The sequence below is a fragment of the Phacochoerus africanus genome, chromosome 2 (assembly GCF_016906955.1).
Source record: "Phacochoerus africanus isolate WHEZ1 chromosome 2, ROS_Pafr_v1, whole genome shotgun sequence".
In the NCBI taxonomy this organism is placed as follows: Eukaryota; Metazoa; Chordata; class Mammalia; order Artiodactyla; family Suidae; genus Phacochoerus; species Phacochoerus africanus.
In genome coordinates this window covers 219,039,733-219,058,228 of record NC_062545.1, presented here as the reverse complement: position 1 = coordinate 219,058,228, position 18,496 = coordinate 219,039,733, and the positions used below count along the sequence as shown (strand labels likewise).

The window sequence follows — 18,496 nt, the reverse complement described above, 5'->3', positions numbered from 1 at the left end:
GGAGACAGATCAAAAAAAATATTGGTACAATTTTATGGCAGAGAGTGCTCCACCTGAGTTTTCCTCTAGGAGTTTTATGGTTTCTAGTCTTATGTTAGATCTTTAATCCATTTTGAGTTTATTTTTGTATATGGTGTTAGAGAATGTTCCAATTTCATTTTTTTTTATGTAGCTGTCTAGTTTTCCCAGCACCACTTATAAAAAGAGACTGTCTTTTCTCCATTGTATAGTCTTGGCTTCTTGGTTGTAGATAAATTGACCATAAGTGAATGGGTTTATTTCTGGCCTCTATTCTATTTCTTTGATATGTGTTTGTTTTTGTTATAGTACCATACTGTAATGTAGCTTTGTAGTATAGTCTGAAGTCAGGGAATGTGATTCCTCCAGGTCCATTCTTCTTTCTCAATACTTTTTTGACTGGGGTCTTTTGTGTTTTCATACATATTTTTAGATTATTTGTTCTAGTTCTATGAAAAGTCCCATTGATAATTTGGTAGGCATTGCATTGAATCTGTAGACTTCTTTTGGTAGTATGGTCATTTTAATAATATTAATTCTTCCAATCCAGTAATATGCTATATCTTTCCATCTGTGTGATCTTCAGTTTCTTTCATCATCCATCACCTTTTAGTTTTCAGAGTATACATTTTTACCTCCTTAGGTAGGTTTATTCCTAGGTATTTTATTCTTTTTGATTTTATAATAATTAAATGTTGTATGGGTAACTTTTCCTTATGCGCAACACAATTTGTGAGATAAAAGGAATGATTTGTTTTTCATTCTTGTTTTATTGAGATATAATTGACATGCTGTAACACTTTAAGGTGTACAGCATAATGATTTGACTTATATATTTATAAAATAATTGCCATATTCAATATGGTCAATATGCATCATCTCATATAAATGCTAAAAAAGAGAAAGAAAAAAATTTTTTCATTGTGATAAGAACTCTTAGAATCTACTTTCTTAAAAGCTTTCATATATGCAGTATTAAATATAGTCATCATATTATACATTATATTCTGGGTACTAATTTATCTTATAATTAAAAGAAATTATTCAGGGAGTTCCTCTTGTGGGTTAAGAACACAACTAATACCCATGAGGATGTGGGTTTGATCCCTGGCCTTGCCCAGTGGGTTAGGGAGGTGTTGCCACAAGCTATCTGAGCAGACATGGCTTAGATCTGGTATTGCCATGGCTGTGGTATAGGCTGGCAAGTGCAGCTCTGATTCAGCCCTAGCCTGGGAACTTATATATATATATATGCTGTAGGTGCAGCCCTGGAAAGAAAAAAATATATACTGAATGAGTCAGAGTACTACAGAAATTATCATAGTGTTACCAAACTGAGGTTTGGCTGCTTGCTGCTCAAAAGCCAGTACCAGAGAGAAAAGTATGCAAGAGGCTGGCATTTGGAGAGAAGGCAGACTCATATCCCAGAACCAACTCCCAAGATTGTGCTTGACCATGGAAGTCTTTAAAGAGAAAAAGCGGAAGTAATCTCAGTTAATCATTGATGTAGGAGGTCAGATTTTTTTGCAATCTCCCACTGTGTGCAGGGTTATTGAGTCCTTGCGATCTTTCTTTAGATCCTATCTCCTTCAGAGTTTGTTCATGAGATTACTGAAGGGGAAGCTGAGGAAAATATCTAGTCATCATCTTACTTATTCTTCATTCCTGCTTCTTAGATTAAAGAGAAGAATCAATAGGTTAGGTGAGGCATTTTGTAGTCAAAAGATCTGAAAGTTGTGCTTGAACTGGAGGTTAGTTAATATTTAGTTTTGCTAAAGTGACAGGACAAAAGGGCCCCCTGCCAGAGAGCTGCTTCCTGCAAAGAACCGCTTACAAATCCTCATTGTAAGCATCAGTGACAGGACAAAAGGGCCCCCTGCCAGAGAGCTGCTTCCTGCAAAGAACCGCTTACAAATCCTCATTGTAAGACATCATTCAATTTCTATGGGATTATGGATGAAGGTCTGTCTTCTATAACTTCTTCGTCCTGACATAGAGTACCATATTAATTAGAGTGGAAAATGTTGACATGGGCCTATAGCATCTCTTTGCTGACAATTTTAGTTGCCCACTTATATATATGGGCAGAGAAAGCTACAATTATTTTGATACCTGTAAATTACACATTATTATGAACAGTAGTGTTAATCCCATCTCTTAAGGCCAATTCTTGGAATTGTGCTAGCCATGGATTTAGTACTACTCAAGATGAAGTAGCTTATGTTGTGGATTCAGACTGGTCATCATGCAGGTAGCCTTTTCTCTCTGGCGGCAGTGATAGTATCTGTAAAGCAACTCAGGAATGTGCATCAGACACTGAAGGATTCCGTGACTTTATTGTCCCAGTCACTAACTGCTTGATCCTGCTTTTCTGTGACATAGGGGGGCCTGGGATACCTCAGCTTTTGTACAGACAAGAGATAGGGGACATGGAGGGGCCTTTGTATTTGAGGAGGCCCCAGCAAGGTGGGTGTTCAACACGTATTTATTCATTTATTCTAAAAATACTTGGTATGGTCAAAGAAATGAAAAGAACACCTGGAGGAGTTCCTGTTGTGGCTCAGTGGTTAATGAACTCTACTAGTATCCATGAGGATGCAGATTCGATTCCTGGTATTGCTCAGTGGGCTAAGGATCCAGCATGAGCTGTGGTGTAGGTCGCAGACACTGCTCGGATCGTGCGTTGCCGTGGCTCTGGTGTAGGCCAGGGGCTACAGCTTGGAGTTGACCCCTAGCCTGGGAACCTCCATATGCCACGCGTGCAGCCCTAAAGAGACAAAAAGACCAAAAAAAAAAAAAAAAAGAAAGAAAGAAAGAAAAAAAGAAGAAAAGAACACCTGGAGGCATAGTTTCTGATAAAGAGATTATCAAATTTATAAATAATTCTGAATCAGTATTTCTCAAGGGTCCACATTTTACTTGAATTAGTATTAACTGAGGTGCCTGTTAAAACTGAAGGTTCTTAGACTGCAACCCAAGAATTTGGAATCATTAAATCTGAGGTGAAGCCTACCAGTATGAATTTTTACAAGTGTTGTAGGAGATTTCTTTAAAGTTTCAGCTTTGTGGCTGAGTGGTTTAAGAACTAACACAGTGTCCATGAGGATGTGGGTTCAATCCCTGGACTTGTTCAGTAGGTTAAGGATCTGTGGTTTTTTTTTTTGTTTTTTTTTTTTGTCTTTTTGCCATTTCTTGGGCCACTCCCATGGCATATGGAGGTTCCCAGGCTCGGGGTCTAATCAGAGCCATAGCCATTGGCCTACGCCACAGCCACAGCAATGCAGGATCCGAGCTGAGTCTGCAACCTACACCACAGCTCATGGCAATGCTGGATCCTTAACCCACTGAGCAAGTCCCAGGATCGAACCTGCAACCTCATGGTTCCTAGTCGGATTCGTTAACCACTGTGACACAATGGGAACTCCAAGGATCTGGTTTTGACACAAGCCATGGCATAGGTCATAGTTGTGCTCAGATCCAGTGTTGATATGGCTTTGGCATAGGCCTGTAGCCGTAGCTCTGATTTGACCCCTAGCCTGGGAACTTCCATATGCCACAGGTGTGGATGTTAAAAAAAAAAAAAAAAAGCTTTTGAGGTATATTTGACATATAAAATTGTAAGATATTTAAAGTGTACATCATGGTGTATATACATTGTGACAGCATTTCCCCTATCCAGTTTACTAACACATCTATTACCTTGTATATTCACCTTTTTTTGTGTGTGAGAACATTTAAGAACATTTGCTCTATTAGCAAATTTCAGTTATACAATAGTGTTGTCAATTATAGTCACCATGTTATACATTAGATTCTCAGGCCTTATTTATCTTATAACAGATCCAGCAGCTGCTTATACCAGTGACCCTCCACTCTACATTCTCCAAATTATTCTTCTGCACACTGAATTTTGATAATCATGCCTAATACGATTTTTTGAAACACTGCTTCTTTTTCCTAGTTTTAATGACTGTAAAACTCCTACTCTTTTTAAAGGTATATATGACTGTTATAAGAATGCTTTGTGTTTTTTTTTTTTGATGTTTGCAGACTAAATGTGTGTTTTACATATTACATACTTACCCGATTTTAAGTGTGAGTATCATGAATATAGTTAAAATTCCCTTTATTCTTTGAAGTCCTTCTCTCATTAACTAGCTTCAGTTTCTCCTTTGCTGAGTACTTTCAAAACAAGTACATACTTAATTTGCATGTTATCAGTTTATATCTTTTCCTCTTTGGTTTTAAGTATTCTTGTTTTGTTTTCAAATGTCTCTTAGTACTTAACCTAAGGGTGTAGGCCATAAGATATGATTTCAGGAACTCACTGAGATATATTGAAGATTCCAACATTTAAAGGAAAACCAAAAACAACTGTTTTCCACTTAGGTCTTGATCTTTATTAAAGACAAACACCTTCTAGGATATTTATTAGTCATTCAGTTATTCATTTAACAGCGATTTATTGAATATCTGCTATAACCAGACCATAGTAGAACAGAGTCAGGGAAGGAATATCTTAGTTGTCTTTAATAGAAACTAAAGGGGAGTCCCCATCATGCCTCAGTGGAAACAAATCTGACTAGCATCCATGAGGATGCAGCTTCTATCCCTGCCCTCGCTTAGTGGGTTAAGGATCCGGCATTGCTGCGAGCTATTGTGTAGGTCAAAAACGTGGCTTAGATCTGGTGTTGCTGTCGCTGTGGTGTAGGCCAGGAGCTATTGCTCCGAATTGACCCCTATGCTGGGAACATCCATATTCAGTGGGAGTGGCCATAATAAGACAAAAAAAAAAAAGAAAGAAAGAAAGAAACTAAAGGAACTGAAAGAAATACGGTTGAAGGATAGAGGAACTTTGAGCCACTGAAAGTGAAATTAAAAAAATTTTTTTTCTTAATTTTTTGCTTTTTAGGGCCATACCCACAGCATATGGAGGTTCCCAGGCTAGAGGTCGAATCAGAGCTACAGCTGCTGGCCTACACCACAGCCACAGCAACATCAGATCGAAGCTGCATCTGTGACCTGCACCACAGCTCACAACAATGCCGGATCCTTAACCCATTGAGACAGGCCAGAGATCAAACCTGTAACCTCATGGTTCCTAGTTGGATTCGTTTCCACTGTGCCATGACGGAAACTCCTGAAAATGAAATTTTAAATATAAGCCGTCTCTATGCTTAAGCTACGATGGGACACTTCTTCATTGGAGACCTTGATATTGTCCAAAATTTTGGCACAATCTTTGTGTGTAGATTGTGAGTTCTTTGAGGTCAGGAGTTACGCCATCTATTTATTCGTTTCCCTGCATTATTTAATCTAGTGTCCTAACACCAGTGATTGTTTAGTAATTGCAGTTCTCTGATTATGTTTAACAGGATAAAAATGCATCTGCAAAATTCTGCATCATGTTTTATTTTTAAAATTTAATAGATATTAAATATTCATTATAAGATTCCATGATATTTTGAAATAGCTTTATTGAGGTAAAACTCACATATTGTAAAGTTTACACATTTTAAGTATACAATTCAGTATTATTATTGAGTTGCAAAAGTTCTTTATATATTATGAATACAAGTCCCCAGGTGTAATTTATCATATACATGCTTTGCACTATTTTTACCATTATGTGTTTTTTTTCACTTTCCTGAAAGTATTATTTATAGGACAAGAGTTTAAAATTTGAAATAATCTAATGTATCTTATTTTTTCTTTTGTTTGGTACCATGATATTTCAATATTAGATAATTTATGCTATCCTGAAGCAAAAACATATCTGACTTGCTTGCCTTCTTAGTATAATTTAACTCACTGATATTATCTGAATTTTCATTTAGTGCTTATTTCTGGGAAATAATCAAGGAAATTTACTCAGCATTAAATTTTTTAAGATCAATGGAGAATAGATAAATGAAATAGATAAATGATTAGCTCTTGGCAGAATGAAATAGGCTGTTTTGTTCCTTGAAATATCCAGTAGAGAGTATGAATTGCTGACTAGTATAACTAGAGATATATTCTTCTGCAGACTTAAAAAAAGTACATGTTAAATCATCTCTGTGTGTCTGTGCCTGTGTATTAGGTGCATCTGTGTCTGTGAGCACATGCCTTTGTGTATACATATGTATCTGTAAATGTGTTTGTGCATCTCTGTGTGCATGTGTATGTATTAAATACTTACTGTTTGTATGCCAGTTCCTAATTGGACATTGTGGCTTAGGTGTTAGAGTACAGAAATTAAAGGTAATGAATAAAATTTTTTTCTTTTCATTTTTCATCTGCTTTGCAAAATCCTAATTTTGCTAAAGGGTGGGAATAAAACTGGAGAATAGAGGGTTTAAAGGAGACTCTGCTGAATTCGCAACCACCAGGCCAGGGCCAAGCCTCTTACATTGCAATTGAGCTATATACCTCTATCGCTGGACTCCCTTTCTAGACAATTAAGCAAATACCAGAGGTTCCAGTGGCCTACTCCAATTGTGACAATATGTTTCAGATTTCATTTTATGTTACAAAAATAGTATATAAGGCAAAACTTATTTCAGGGCTTGTTAAAGCCTTAATTTTAGGATACTTTAAAAATTCAGTATAAGAAAAGCATCAGGAAAAATATTTTTTATACTTGAAAAGTTAACAGCTTTGTGTCTCTTGAACAATTTTAGTGTTTCTAACAAGTCTGGTTCTGATAGCATGAGACCAAAGTGGATTCACCATGTTCAAGAACAGTTTCTCCTATGACTCCTATGATATTCCCAAAGGATGTATGTCTGGTCCTTTATCCCAGGCATCAAAGTGGAAAGACTAGTTGTATGTTGTTATCTTTTTTTTTTTTTTTTGTCTTTTTAGGGCTGTACTTGCAGCATATGGAGGTTCCCAGGCTAGGGGTTAAATCGGAGCTGTAGCTGCCGGCCTACGTCACAGTCACAGCAACACAAGATCTGAGCCCCATCTGCAACCTGTACCACAGCTCACAGCAACACTGGATCCTTAACCCACTGAGCAAGGCAAGGGATTGAACCTGTGTCCTCATGGATGCTAGTCAGATCCACTTCCCCTGAGCCACACTGGGAACTCCCTGTATGTTTTTATCTTAAACTCCTCTTTTTATCTCCATATAAGCTTCCAAAGCCTTATTAAATCAAGTAGTTATTGGTGCTTATGTAGATTGTATTCCAGATTTAGTAAGGCTCTTGGTGTAACTAATTTTTGTTTGTTTGTTTTGTTTTTTTTTTTCCTTGTTCTTTATTTTTGGCTGCACCTGAATCATGTGGAAGTTCCTGGGCTGGGGATCAAATTGAAGCCACAGCTGCGGCAATACCAGATCCTTAACCCATTGTGCTGGGTCGAGGATTGAACCTGTGCTGCTGCAGAGCCAACAACGGATCCTTAACCCACTGTGCCACAGCAGAAGCTCCTGTAACTAATGTTTTGACAGAAATAGATAAAGTAGGAATCATTTGCATTCTGATTGTGTTTTTATACCTTCTCAGTGTTTCTTCTAAACCTACTGAGGCTTTCTTATTTGATGTCCAGGCTTCTATTAAAGTTTATATATTTGTTTATTTACAAACATAATTGTCATGAAGAGGAACAGATTTTTTGAAGATCTGAAAAATGAGTAGAATTTAATGGGTGGAGAGAGGTAGTGATGGAGAGTAAGGCTCGTGAAAGTCACCTTGTAGCAGAAGGGGACATTGGAAGAATGAAGAGTCAGTATAGCTAGACCTCAGAGAGTTAGTAGGTAAGTGATGAGGCAGGAACTAAACCATGTAGAGCCTTAGGATTCTGTTGGTAAGATTAATAACACTGAGAAACGATGTAAGAGTATTAAGCAAGGGTAAAACGACTAGATTTATGTTTTTAGAAGGTCCCAGGACTCCAATGTGGAAAACAAATCAGAGTTAGAAGAGCAAATGGAAATGTGGGTCAACCAGAGATTAAGGCCATTGATGTAGTTCCTCCAGGAGATGCAACTGAATGGATTAATAATGAGAAAAATGGGCAAATAAGAGAAATATTTAGAAGGTAAAACCAAAGAAATATGGTGATGGGTTGAATAATGGAGGTTGAAGGTAAAGGTATTGTGAAGGATGATGCCTAAGTTTTTGGGGTTGCAGAAATGTATGAACTATAGTGTTGCCTACTTAGATAGGGAGTGCTATAAGGGGATATTTTAGCGGGGAGGACATTAGGGGGACCATGAGTTTGGTTTGCCACACTGTTTGAGGTGCTTTTGAGATAGCCGTAATAAATGCATAGATTGACTTCACTGGAAGATAGGGGTCTAGATCTAGAGATATCAGAGTCATTTGTATACAGCGTATTGAGAGAGAAAGTATAGAAAAGAAGAGGAGAGGGTCCGTAATTACAGCTTAAGAAATTCCAATAATTAATCACCATCTAAAGGGGAATGAACCTGTAAAGAAAATTGAAGTGTAGCCAGAGATGGGAATAAAATCAGGAAAACTAAAGGGAGAGAGTTTCAAAGAGAGAATGACCAACAGTACTGGATGCTGCCATAAAATTACAAGTGAAATGAACAAGGAATTTGTTTTAGCAACATGGAAGTTTTCCTTGATTTTAGCAAGAACAGTTTCTATGGAGTGATGGAACAGAAGCCAAATTGGAGTCAGTCAAGGAGTAAATAGAAGGTGAGAAAATGGAAATGGTTGTATAAATTATTTCAGAAAGAGGCCAGATAGGCTGTAGCTGCAGGGAGATGAGATGTAGGAAGATTTTATGTTTAAGCTGGGAAGAACATTAGACATTAGTATTTTTAAAACTTGTGGGTAGAAGAGAAATAATAAATAGGGTCAAAGTCCGTGGAAGGCGCATGTGTGTAAGGAGAAGAGAGAGGGTTTAAGTAAGTACATATCAAAGAAATGAATTTAATGGGTGTATACTTCATTTACTGTAATAGGTGGGAAAGAAGAGAGAAAAAGTGCAGGTGTATATGGGTTTGCTAGCAAGATATTGAAGGAGCTCTGCTTAGAGAAGCATTTTGTTTTTCTAAGAAAGAGATAAAATCATTGGCCGAAAGTGAGGAGGAATGTAGCCGATTTTAAGGCAGAAAAAACATAGGAGATTTGAGGATATTGGAGAAGGTTTGACATAGATTTGGGACTTTGGAAAGTTAGTTGAACAGAGAAGTATAAAAAGTGATGGTGGTTGATTAAAGCCTATTTTAAATTGGTGATTTTGAATTTATACTGCAACCCATCTACTTTGTCAAATGTTTTTCTACCTTTGGCTACTTGAGTACAAAAATGAGAGTTCCTTAAGGGGATTAAGTTAGAGAGGGAAGGGAGTCATTCAGTAGTGATGTGTTGGTAAATGTTTAACAACTGGTTCTGGGGAAGAAAAAGCTCTGAATTGTTTGTAATTTTTGGTGACATCCATGGTATAAATACCCTCTCTGTGGGTATCAAAGTATCAACCTGACAATCACCAAATGAAGAATTTGGAAAGAGATGAGCAAGAGCAAACCTTTTTCACCACTCAGATATGAGAGATAAATAACCTCAAAAGCCAGATAGTAGTAAAATGTAAAATAATTAGGAAGTGATGCATTTTGAGTATTTATTATCTATATTTTATTTATTTTTCTAATTTTTGCGTTGTTTTTTTGTTTGTTTTGTTTGTTTTTTTTTTTTTGCTTTTTATGGCCACACCCACAGCAGATGGAAGTTCCCAGGCTAGGAGTTAAATCAGAGCTACAGTGACCGACCTACTCCACAGCCACAGCAGTGTGAGATCTGAGCAGAGTTAAAGGCAATGCCAGATCCTTAACCCACTGAACAAGGCCAGATTGAACCCACATCTTCATGGTTACTAGTCAGGTTTGTTACTCCTGAGCCACAACTGAAACTCCCTGTTATCTATATTTTAAAGATAACTTATTTGTCAGTTTATTTAACTTAAATTTTAATGGTGCCTATTATAACAATTAGTGCAAAATAACCCTTGAAATGTAATGATAATCTTTCAGCATTAGACAGCTCCAGACTCAAGTACAGCATAATGTGTTAAGTGATATTATGGAACCATTCACAGAATGTTATTGAACAAAGGGAATAGCCTCTAAAGTAGTCATAGAGGTCTGGAGAAGTTTCCTGGATTTGATGATCCTAAACAGACTTGTAGAATGAGTAAGAGCTAACCAGTTAAGAGATCGGTGATGGGAAGAAGGATTAGCATGTGAAGCCATGAAAATTTAATACAGTTGTACCTTTATAAATAAAATGTTCTTCATTTGTCAGGTATTTGAACAGAGGGAAAAAGTTATCTATTTTCTTTAGGATATTTTACATAGAGATTGTACATAGAGATGCAAGTACAAAGGAGTCAGAACATTTCCGCATGAAATTGTTTTGATTGCAAAGGAATTACGAGGAGTTATTGAAGCTAGGCTGAGAAAATAGTGTAAACAAAAGAAGTATGTTCACCTAGTGAATATAAGTAGCACCTAACAAACTATAATAATTTCCAGAATTGAGATGATTTTGGGGGTACAGCATCATAGGAAGTATATGTAACACAGCCAAAAAAAATGGTATATAAAATAATCAGAGAAAGTATCTAGAGGCTTCATTATTACTAAGATGTATAACATATTATACACCTTCTTTTCATTAGGGGAAGAAAACTAGCATTTCCTATTCTAAAAATTTATGGTAACTCAGAATTTGTAAATGCATTCACATCATCAAACAAAACTTTAAGGTTTTATACTGTATGGATGGTGGCTGTATCACCCTTTCCCACTTGACTACTGTGTTACTTACTGTGGAGAAAGGTGGTGACTTCTCTTTTATTTATTTGTTTATTTTTATTTTTATTGTTTTGTCTGTGCCCATGTCATATGGACGTTCCCAGGCTACGGGTTGAATCTGAGCATAAGTCACAGCTATGGCAATGCTGGATCCTTAACCCAGTGTGCTGGGCCAGGGATCAAACCTGTGCTTCAGCAGTGACTTGAGCCACTGCAGAGACAATTCCAGATCCTTAACACACTGTGCCACAATAGGAACTCAGTAACTTTTTTTTTAAGTTTTATTGAAATATAGTTGATTAACAGGGTTGTGATAATTTCTTTTGTGTAACAAAGTGATTCAGTTATACATGTATAGACATCCATTCTCTTTAAGATTATTTTCCCACGTAGATTATCACACCTTCTCTTTTAATTTTGTTTTGTTCCATTTTGTTTTGCTTTTGTGTGTGCTTTATATTCCTAGCTACAAGACATTCTTACCAAAATGTGTTCGAGCAAAGATCCAAGACTATCATATTTTGACAAGGAAGCGAATAAGGTACAGATTTCGCAGATTTATTGAGCAATTCAGCCATTGCAAAGCCACTGCCAGAAACTTGAAACTTAAATATCTTATAAATCTGGAAACTCTTCAGTCTGCCTTCTACACAGAACAGTTTGAAGTAAAAGAACCTGGAAGAGGTCCTTCAGGTGAGGAGATTTTTGCAACCATTATAATAACTGGAAACGGTGGAATTCAGTGGTCAAGAGGGAAACATAAAGAAAGTGAGACACTGACAGAACAGGTAATCCTCAATGATATGTTCTCATTCTTTGTTAATTTAAATAGAATGGCAATAGAAGCAAAGTAATTTTAGACATTTGAAATAAGATTTTGAACTTCTCCCATTGATACTGGAAATTTTTAAGTGTGACACCAGCAAGGTCGTATTTGTAGTTCTTTTCTCATTGTTCTTAAATGGCTTTTAATTAATTTTTTATGACAAGATAATTAGTAATGGTGTTCTTACAGTTTCAGAAAAGACTTGAGTTCTAAAGTGATTTTTAAAGTGGTTTTGCTTCCTTTTTTCTTTTACTATTATTGATAATAGAAAGCACAATCGTGAAATTTAATTGGAAAAAGATTAATTTTCATTGATTTTTATGGTATGTACTTGTTAAATAACTTAACTTTATTTTAGGATTGCATTACAAGTTTTAAGTTTTTTAATATCTATGTTGTTCTTTGGATGTTATAAGATATTTATATATTTATTTACTTATCTTCATTCTTTGGTAAACTTTCAATTTTCTGGCAGTGGTTCCTGTTAATATTGATTGGATTGAAGGGTGTGATAGCCCACTTTAGATTCCTGGCACCCTTTAAGGCTCTCATTTTTAAATCAAAATGAGATACAATGTAGTCTTATAGGTTAGATTATTGGGGCGAGAGTCCCATTTAGTGTTTTATCTGTTGCTATCAATGCTTTTTAAAAGAATCTGGAACACAGTCTTCTTCATAAGTCTTGTTTTAAAATGTCTCCATAAATTCTGCCTGTTGATTTCAATTGCTCTTAATTATAGGATTTGCAATTATATTGTGATTTTCCTGATATCATTGATGTCAGTATTAAACAGGCAAACCAAGAAGGCTCAAATGAAAGCAGAATTGTAACTATTCATAAGCAAGATGGCAAAAGTCTGGTAAGTTTGCCATATATTTGAATAATGGTTATATTTCACAATTATCAGAAATAAGTATTTCTGAATCTTATTATTTTCCTTTAGGGATTTTTGATTTTAGTTTTAAACATAGCTGTAAACATAAATATTAGTTTAGTAAGCTTTCTGATTACATCTAGCTTTTTGTATCACTACCAACACTATCTTCCTGTAGAATTTCTTGTACATTAATATATTTTTCATTTATTTTTATGACTAGCAAAGCACCAGTTACTTCCCCTCCTCCCACCATCCCAATTATGCTAGGTCCCTGCTGTAATGATACACAGTCTAGACTATAGTCCACCTTCTGTATCTGTGGATTCCATATCCACATATTCAACCAACCCCAGATTGAAAATGTTCAGAAAAAATTTGCAGAAACTTGCAAAAAGCAAAATTTAAATTTACCATATGCAGGCAACTGTTTACTTGGCATTTACATTTTATTTACAACTATTCTCATAGCATTTAGATTGTATCAGGTATTATAAATAATCTAGACATGATTTAGGTATATGTTAGGATGTGTGTAGGTTATATGCAGATATTGCACCATTTTAGGTAAGGAACTTGAGCATCCATGGATTTTGGTGTCTGTGAAGGGGAGATCCTGGAGTCAATCCCATATGGATATGGAAGGATGGAAGGACAATTGTATAATTATTTTTAGCTATAGAGATGTACATAAAACCCGTTACACTGCCTATGTATATAACAAAATGTAAACCATCCCAGGTGAAGCCTACCAAAACAATGACATACGTTTAATTATGAAAGATTAACCCTTCCTCTCTTTAAAAACAGATTCTGAATTCCCACTTACTTGGATTGAAAGTGAAGAAATGAAATCTTTTGTACTCTGCTCTTTAATTTCTTCTTTAGCTAGGGCTCTGTTTTCTTTGTAACTCAAATATTTATTGATCTTTTAGCTTAAACTTCATATTAATGTTCTGTGTTTATTTAACCTAAGTATCTCTATGACTCACCTATATGGACATTTCAGGGTTATATTACCAAAATTATAAAACTTGAAGCTCACTTTTTTTTCAGCATGCTTCCCTATTCTTAGGTATTAATCTTTAATTGTACAGGTTTGAAGTTCTCCAAGTCTTTTAACATTATTTATGGTATTTTTTCTAGTACCAATTTTTATGCCCTAATTATGTTAGCTAATACCTTTTGTAGTTAAAACCTCACATAATTCTCTCCTTATCATACTTTTTGGTCTAAGTCCAGATTTTGCATTCTCATTATGACTAAATATTGTTCATTGATGGGCCAAGCACTATACAATGATCACACTTATATTCTCACACTTAGAATTTTTTGTTTTTCTGAGTTAATCTTTCTTTCAACTTTTTTCATTATTTCTAAATAATACCAACTTGTATATCAGATTAGATATGTTTCTAATTGAGATGATTAGCACATTTGTCTAATAGGTATATTGTAAAATGTGTGAAGTTATGAATGTAGAGTGAACTATAATTGAAAGGCATGATAAACCCATATTTGAGAGGATCTTAAATATCAGATATAAGAATTTATAATTCAGATTGAGTAATTGGGAGCCATAAAAGACATTTGAGCAATTTAGAAAAAAACTAATTTAGAAGAATTATCTGACAGTATGGAGTGAAAAGAATTTTCAGTATATAGCATACAGTTGATTTTTAAAATGATATGTAGTATTTCTTTTTCTTTTCTGCTTTTAGGAAATTGAACTTAGCTCATTAAGAGAAGCTTTGTCTTTTGTATCGTTAATTGATGGATATTATAGATTAACTGCAGATGCACATCATTACCTTTGTAAAGAAGTAGCACCTCCAATGGTGCTTGAAAATATACAAAGCAACTGTCATGGCCCAATTTCGTGAGTAATGCAGACTTTAAAAAGTAATTTTTTAAAAAAGTAAATGAGATAGTTACAAAGATTTTACACAAGAGAATGATATACATAAGTTTACAAGTTTAGGAAAGAAGTATTATCTTAATCTGAAGTATTTTTTTTTCCTTGTAGCCAAAGTCTATTTGCAATCAAATTATATAATAATTAGAATTATTTAGAATGTACTTTACCATCTGTATCCCAATTTCTATAATATTTATAACTTGTATAAGTTTGATATTTAGTTGCCTATGTGTGTTTAATTAATTCTTGGTGTTAATTTTGTAAAAACTCTTCAATGTACCTTTAATTTATGTTTCATTAATTTGAGAATACTGCAGAGGAGCCACGATGCAAAATTTGATAATCACTAATATTTTTGGATAATCCAACTCCTACTTTTCACTTTGAACACGAAATATATATGATGTCCGTATTTCTAGACTAGTGCTGTACAGTATGTTCCATGGTGATGAAAATGAAAATCTTTATCTGTGCTCTTTAATAATTACCACTAGCCCGATGTGGCTGTTTGATATTTAAAATGTGGCTAGTGCAACAAGAGAACTGAATTTTTTTATTTAATTTAGTTTTTTTTTTGTTTTTTTTTGTCTTTTTGCTATTTCTTTGGGCCTCTCCTGCGGCATATGGAGGTTCCTAGGCTAGGGGTCGATTGGAGATGTGGCCACCGGCCTACACCAGAGCCACAGCAATGCAGGATCCGAGCTGCATCTGCAACCTACACTACAGCTCACAGCAACGCCAGATCTTTAACCCACTGAGCAAGGGCAGGGACCGGAACCTGCAACCTCATGGTTCTTAGTCGGATTCATTAACCACTGCGCCACGACGGGAACTCCTTAATTTAGTTTTTAATAACTTTACATTTACAGTTGACCCTTGAACAATACTAGCTAGATGTTATCCACATATAACTTATAGTCAGCCTTCCAAATCTGCTGCTCCTCTGCACCCTCAGATTCAACCAACCACAGACTATGCAGTATTTTAGTATTTACTGTTGAAAATATCTGCATAGAAATGAACCCTTGCCATTCAAACTCAAATTGTCCAAGGGTCAACTGTAAATAGCTTCATGTGGCTTCTACCTGCCATATTGATCCACATAGTTGTAGGCCTTTACTTTTATACTGGATAAAGCTAGAGATGTACAACATCTATTTACCCCAAATCCTAGTTATCTCTCAGGCAGGATGTGCTTTATGATTGGCAATGGGTTGGAGGGACTTGAGCAGAAGAAACAGTCTGGGATTGTGAGCATGTTTCTTCACATGAACCTATCCTTAATTAAATATTTGAGAAATAATTTCCTGATTGATATTTAAGACTGATTTTATACCTAATGTCTGTTTAGAAAGTATGGTTGTTAGGAAAATGTTGCATTGCTTGAACATTCTAATTTACTTATTCAGTATTTTAAAAACTCTTACCACTTAGTCATTCATTATTCATCCATCCGTTTTTTCAAATATTTGTAGAATATTTACTAAATACCTAATGCACCAGGCACTGGTTTATGTATGAGAAATATAGTGATTGAAATGGAGATAATTCTTGCTTTCACTTCGATTACATTTCTTTTTTGATGTACACCTTCAGTTAAACATATGGCAGATTTTAAAAATCATGGTCTTTGTCTCTTGCTGTAGGGCTTTTATTAGACTTTCATATTAAGTACTACAAATTTGTATACAAATGCATACAAATTTTTTATATTGGTAACTGCTGTGATAAAAGAGGTATAAGTACTGTTTTATAATATATTGTTTGCATAGTTAAATGAATTTTAATGAGACTATGGCTTGTAAAATACTAAATTTGTAATTACAAGGCAGAAAATTCAAATGAATAAATTGGTCTTTGATGATTTTGCATATCTTATAAGACCTTTTGTTTTAAAGTAATACAATTACCCCTTGCATTGGTTTGAACTTATTGCAGAATAATAGCTTGGTACTTTAAAATCTTTCGTTTCAAGATTATTGATAAATATATAAAGCACAGGAGACTTCTAAAAAAATCTGAAAGTTTTAAATTTGACTTTTGATCTTTTAGATGTCATTTTGGTCACTATGCATGGTTCTTGCTCCATTATCATTCAAATTACTTATTTGCTTTTAGAATGGATTTTGCCATCAGTAAACTGAAGAAAGCAGGTAATCAGACTGGACTCTTTGTACTTCGATGCAGTCCTAAGGACTTTAATAAATATTTTCTGACTTTTGCTGTTGAGGTTAGTATATCATAGTAACTAATGATAACATCTTTATTTAGCCCATGTAATTTCCCCTTCATAATATCTACCATATTTTCTTTTTAATACTCATAGCTCTGGATATAACACATGAACTTAATATACCTCAGGGATTCTTCATAAATAAGATAGAATTTCTCAGATTTATATTTAAAAATTAAATTATTTAATAATGTCTTACTGTCTTTTTGTTTGGAATTTATTTTTTGATGTTTGGGTATTACAAGCATGTCAGATTTCATATAGTCTCTTGAGGTTTCTTATTTCAAAAAAAAATTGAAATCTTTACCAAAGTATGCAGAACAAATATATCAGAAGTAAACTTTCCTTTTATCGCTAATGGTTATAGGATTAGAGTGAAGTAAAATAATACAAAGAAACAGACATTATTGCACGTTTTGTTTTCTTTTTTGGCTACCCAATGGCATATGGAGTTCCCAGGCCAGGGATCAGACCTGAGCCAGAATTGCAGCCTATGCTGCAGCTGCGGCAATGCCAGATTCTTTAACCCACTGTGCTGGGCAGGGGATGGCAGGTACATCCTGGCACATGGAAGTTCCCAAGCTAGGGGTCAAATCAGAGCTGCAGGTGCCAGCCTGCACCACGGCCACAGCAATGCCAGATCCAAGCTGTGTCTGCAGTGTGCATCACAGCTCACAGCAACACCAGATCCTTGAACTACTCAGCAAGGCCAGTAATCGAACCTGCATCCTCATGCATACTAGCTGGGCTGGTTTCTGCTGGGCCACAACGGGAACTTCGTTATTGCACTTTTAATTAGCGGCTTTCCAACATTAAAAATTATGGTCTACAATGTATATTTTATTTTATTATTATTATTATTTTTATCTTTTGTCCTTTTAGGGCTGCACCTGTGGCATATGGAGGTTCCCAGGCTAGGGGTTTAATTGGAGCTGTTGCTGCCAGCCTACGCCAGAGCCACAGCAATGCCAGATTCAAGCCTTGTCTGTGACCTACACTACAGATCACAGCTCACAGCAATGCCGGATCTTTAACCCACTGAGTGAAGCCAAGGATCGAACCCACAACCTCATGGTTCCTAGTTGGATTCATTTCTGCTCTGCCACGACGGGAACTCCTGCAATGTATATTTTAAATGTAAAACTTCAGTGAAATCTCACTGTTAATACATATCATTTTGGATCTCAGCTAAGATTATTTACTATCCAGAATTATCTGAAAAGATAAATGCATCTTCATAGTATAAATCTTGAAAATTTATACTATAGCTGCTTCCAAAATTTAGCTTACTTTTTAAAAGTAGAGAATGTAAGGATTTTGTTACTGTTTTCATTTTCATAAAAAGCAGTCATCTTATATTTAGCGTGTGTAAAATGGATTAATAGTGCATAAATACAGAAGGTAGACTGCTCTATGACTTTAACTTTGTAAAATACTGATAATCTATCCTAATTTCACAGTATCTGCTTACTATAGTATATGACAGTCCATTATAATCAATTATCAAATCAAAATATATATATATATTTTTTGTTTACTGTATTTGCCCAGCATGAGTGCTGTGTATTAGGGGATATGTGATATAGACCTACTTAAAGAACTTTATCTTTTGGAAAAACAAAAAGTATACTACAAAAAAATACTAAATTGAGCATTGTTTATTACCAGTTATTATCCAGTGTAAACAAACATAGTAAGAGGAAAGGTCAGTTGGAGTAAGGAGGACTTGAGGTTGACTTTGAGATATTGAGTCAATTTTATAAAAATAGTTTTAAGTAGGCTAAATATGCTTACAATTAGCAGTTAAAAAATAGATGGATGAGCAAGTTCACAGTATAACACGTAAGACAATCAT

The 18,496-nt window shown here is 35.2% G+C and overlaps 1 protein-coding gene across 2 annotated transcripts in view; it reads left to right on the top strand.

Moving 5' to 3' along the window:
• Positions 1-18,496, top strand: part of JAK2 (Janus kinase 2) — a 143,311-nt gene that overhangs the window by 82,671 nt on the left and 42,144 nt on the right. Inside the window, exons 2-6 of one of the 2 annotated variants that reach the window (XM_047767685.1) lie at positions 11,256-11,330; positions 11,428-11,577; positions 12,356-12,475; positions 14,212-14,369; positions 16,527-16,638. In XM_047767685.1, the coding sequence (XP_047623641.1) occupies positions 11,277-11,330; positions 11,428-11,577; positions 12,356-12,475; positions 14,212-14,369; positions 16,527-16,638 (594 nt within the window). In that variant the 5' untranslated portion in view covers positions 11,256-11,276. Of the gene's footprint in view, positions 1-11,255; positions 11,578-12,355; positions 12,476-14,211; positions 14,370-16,526; positions 16,639-18,496 lie in introns of both variants that reach the window. The other variant, XM_047767684.1, reaches the window with a different exon arrangement.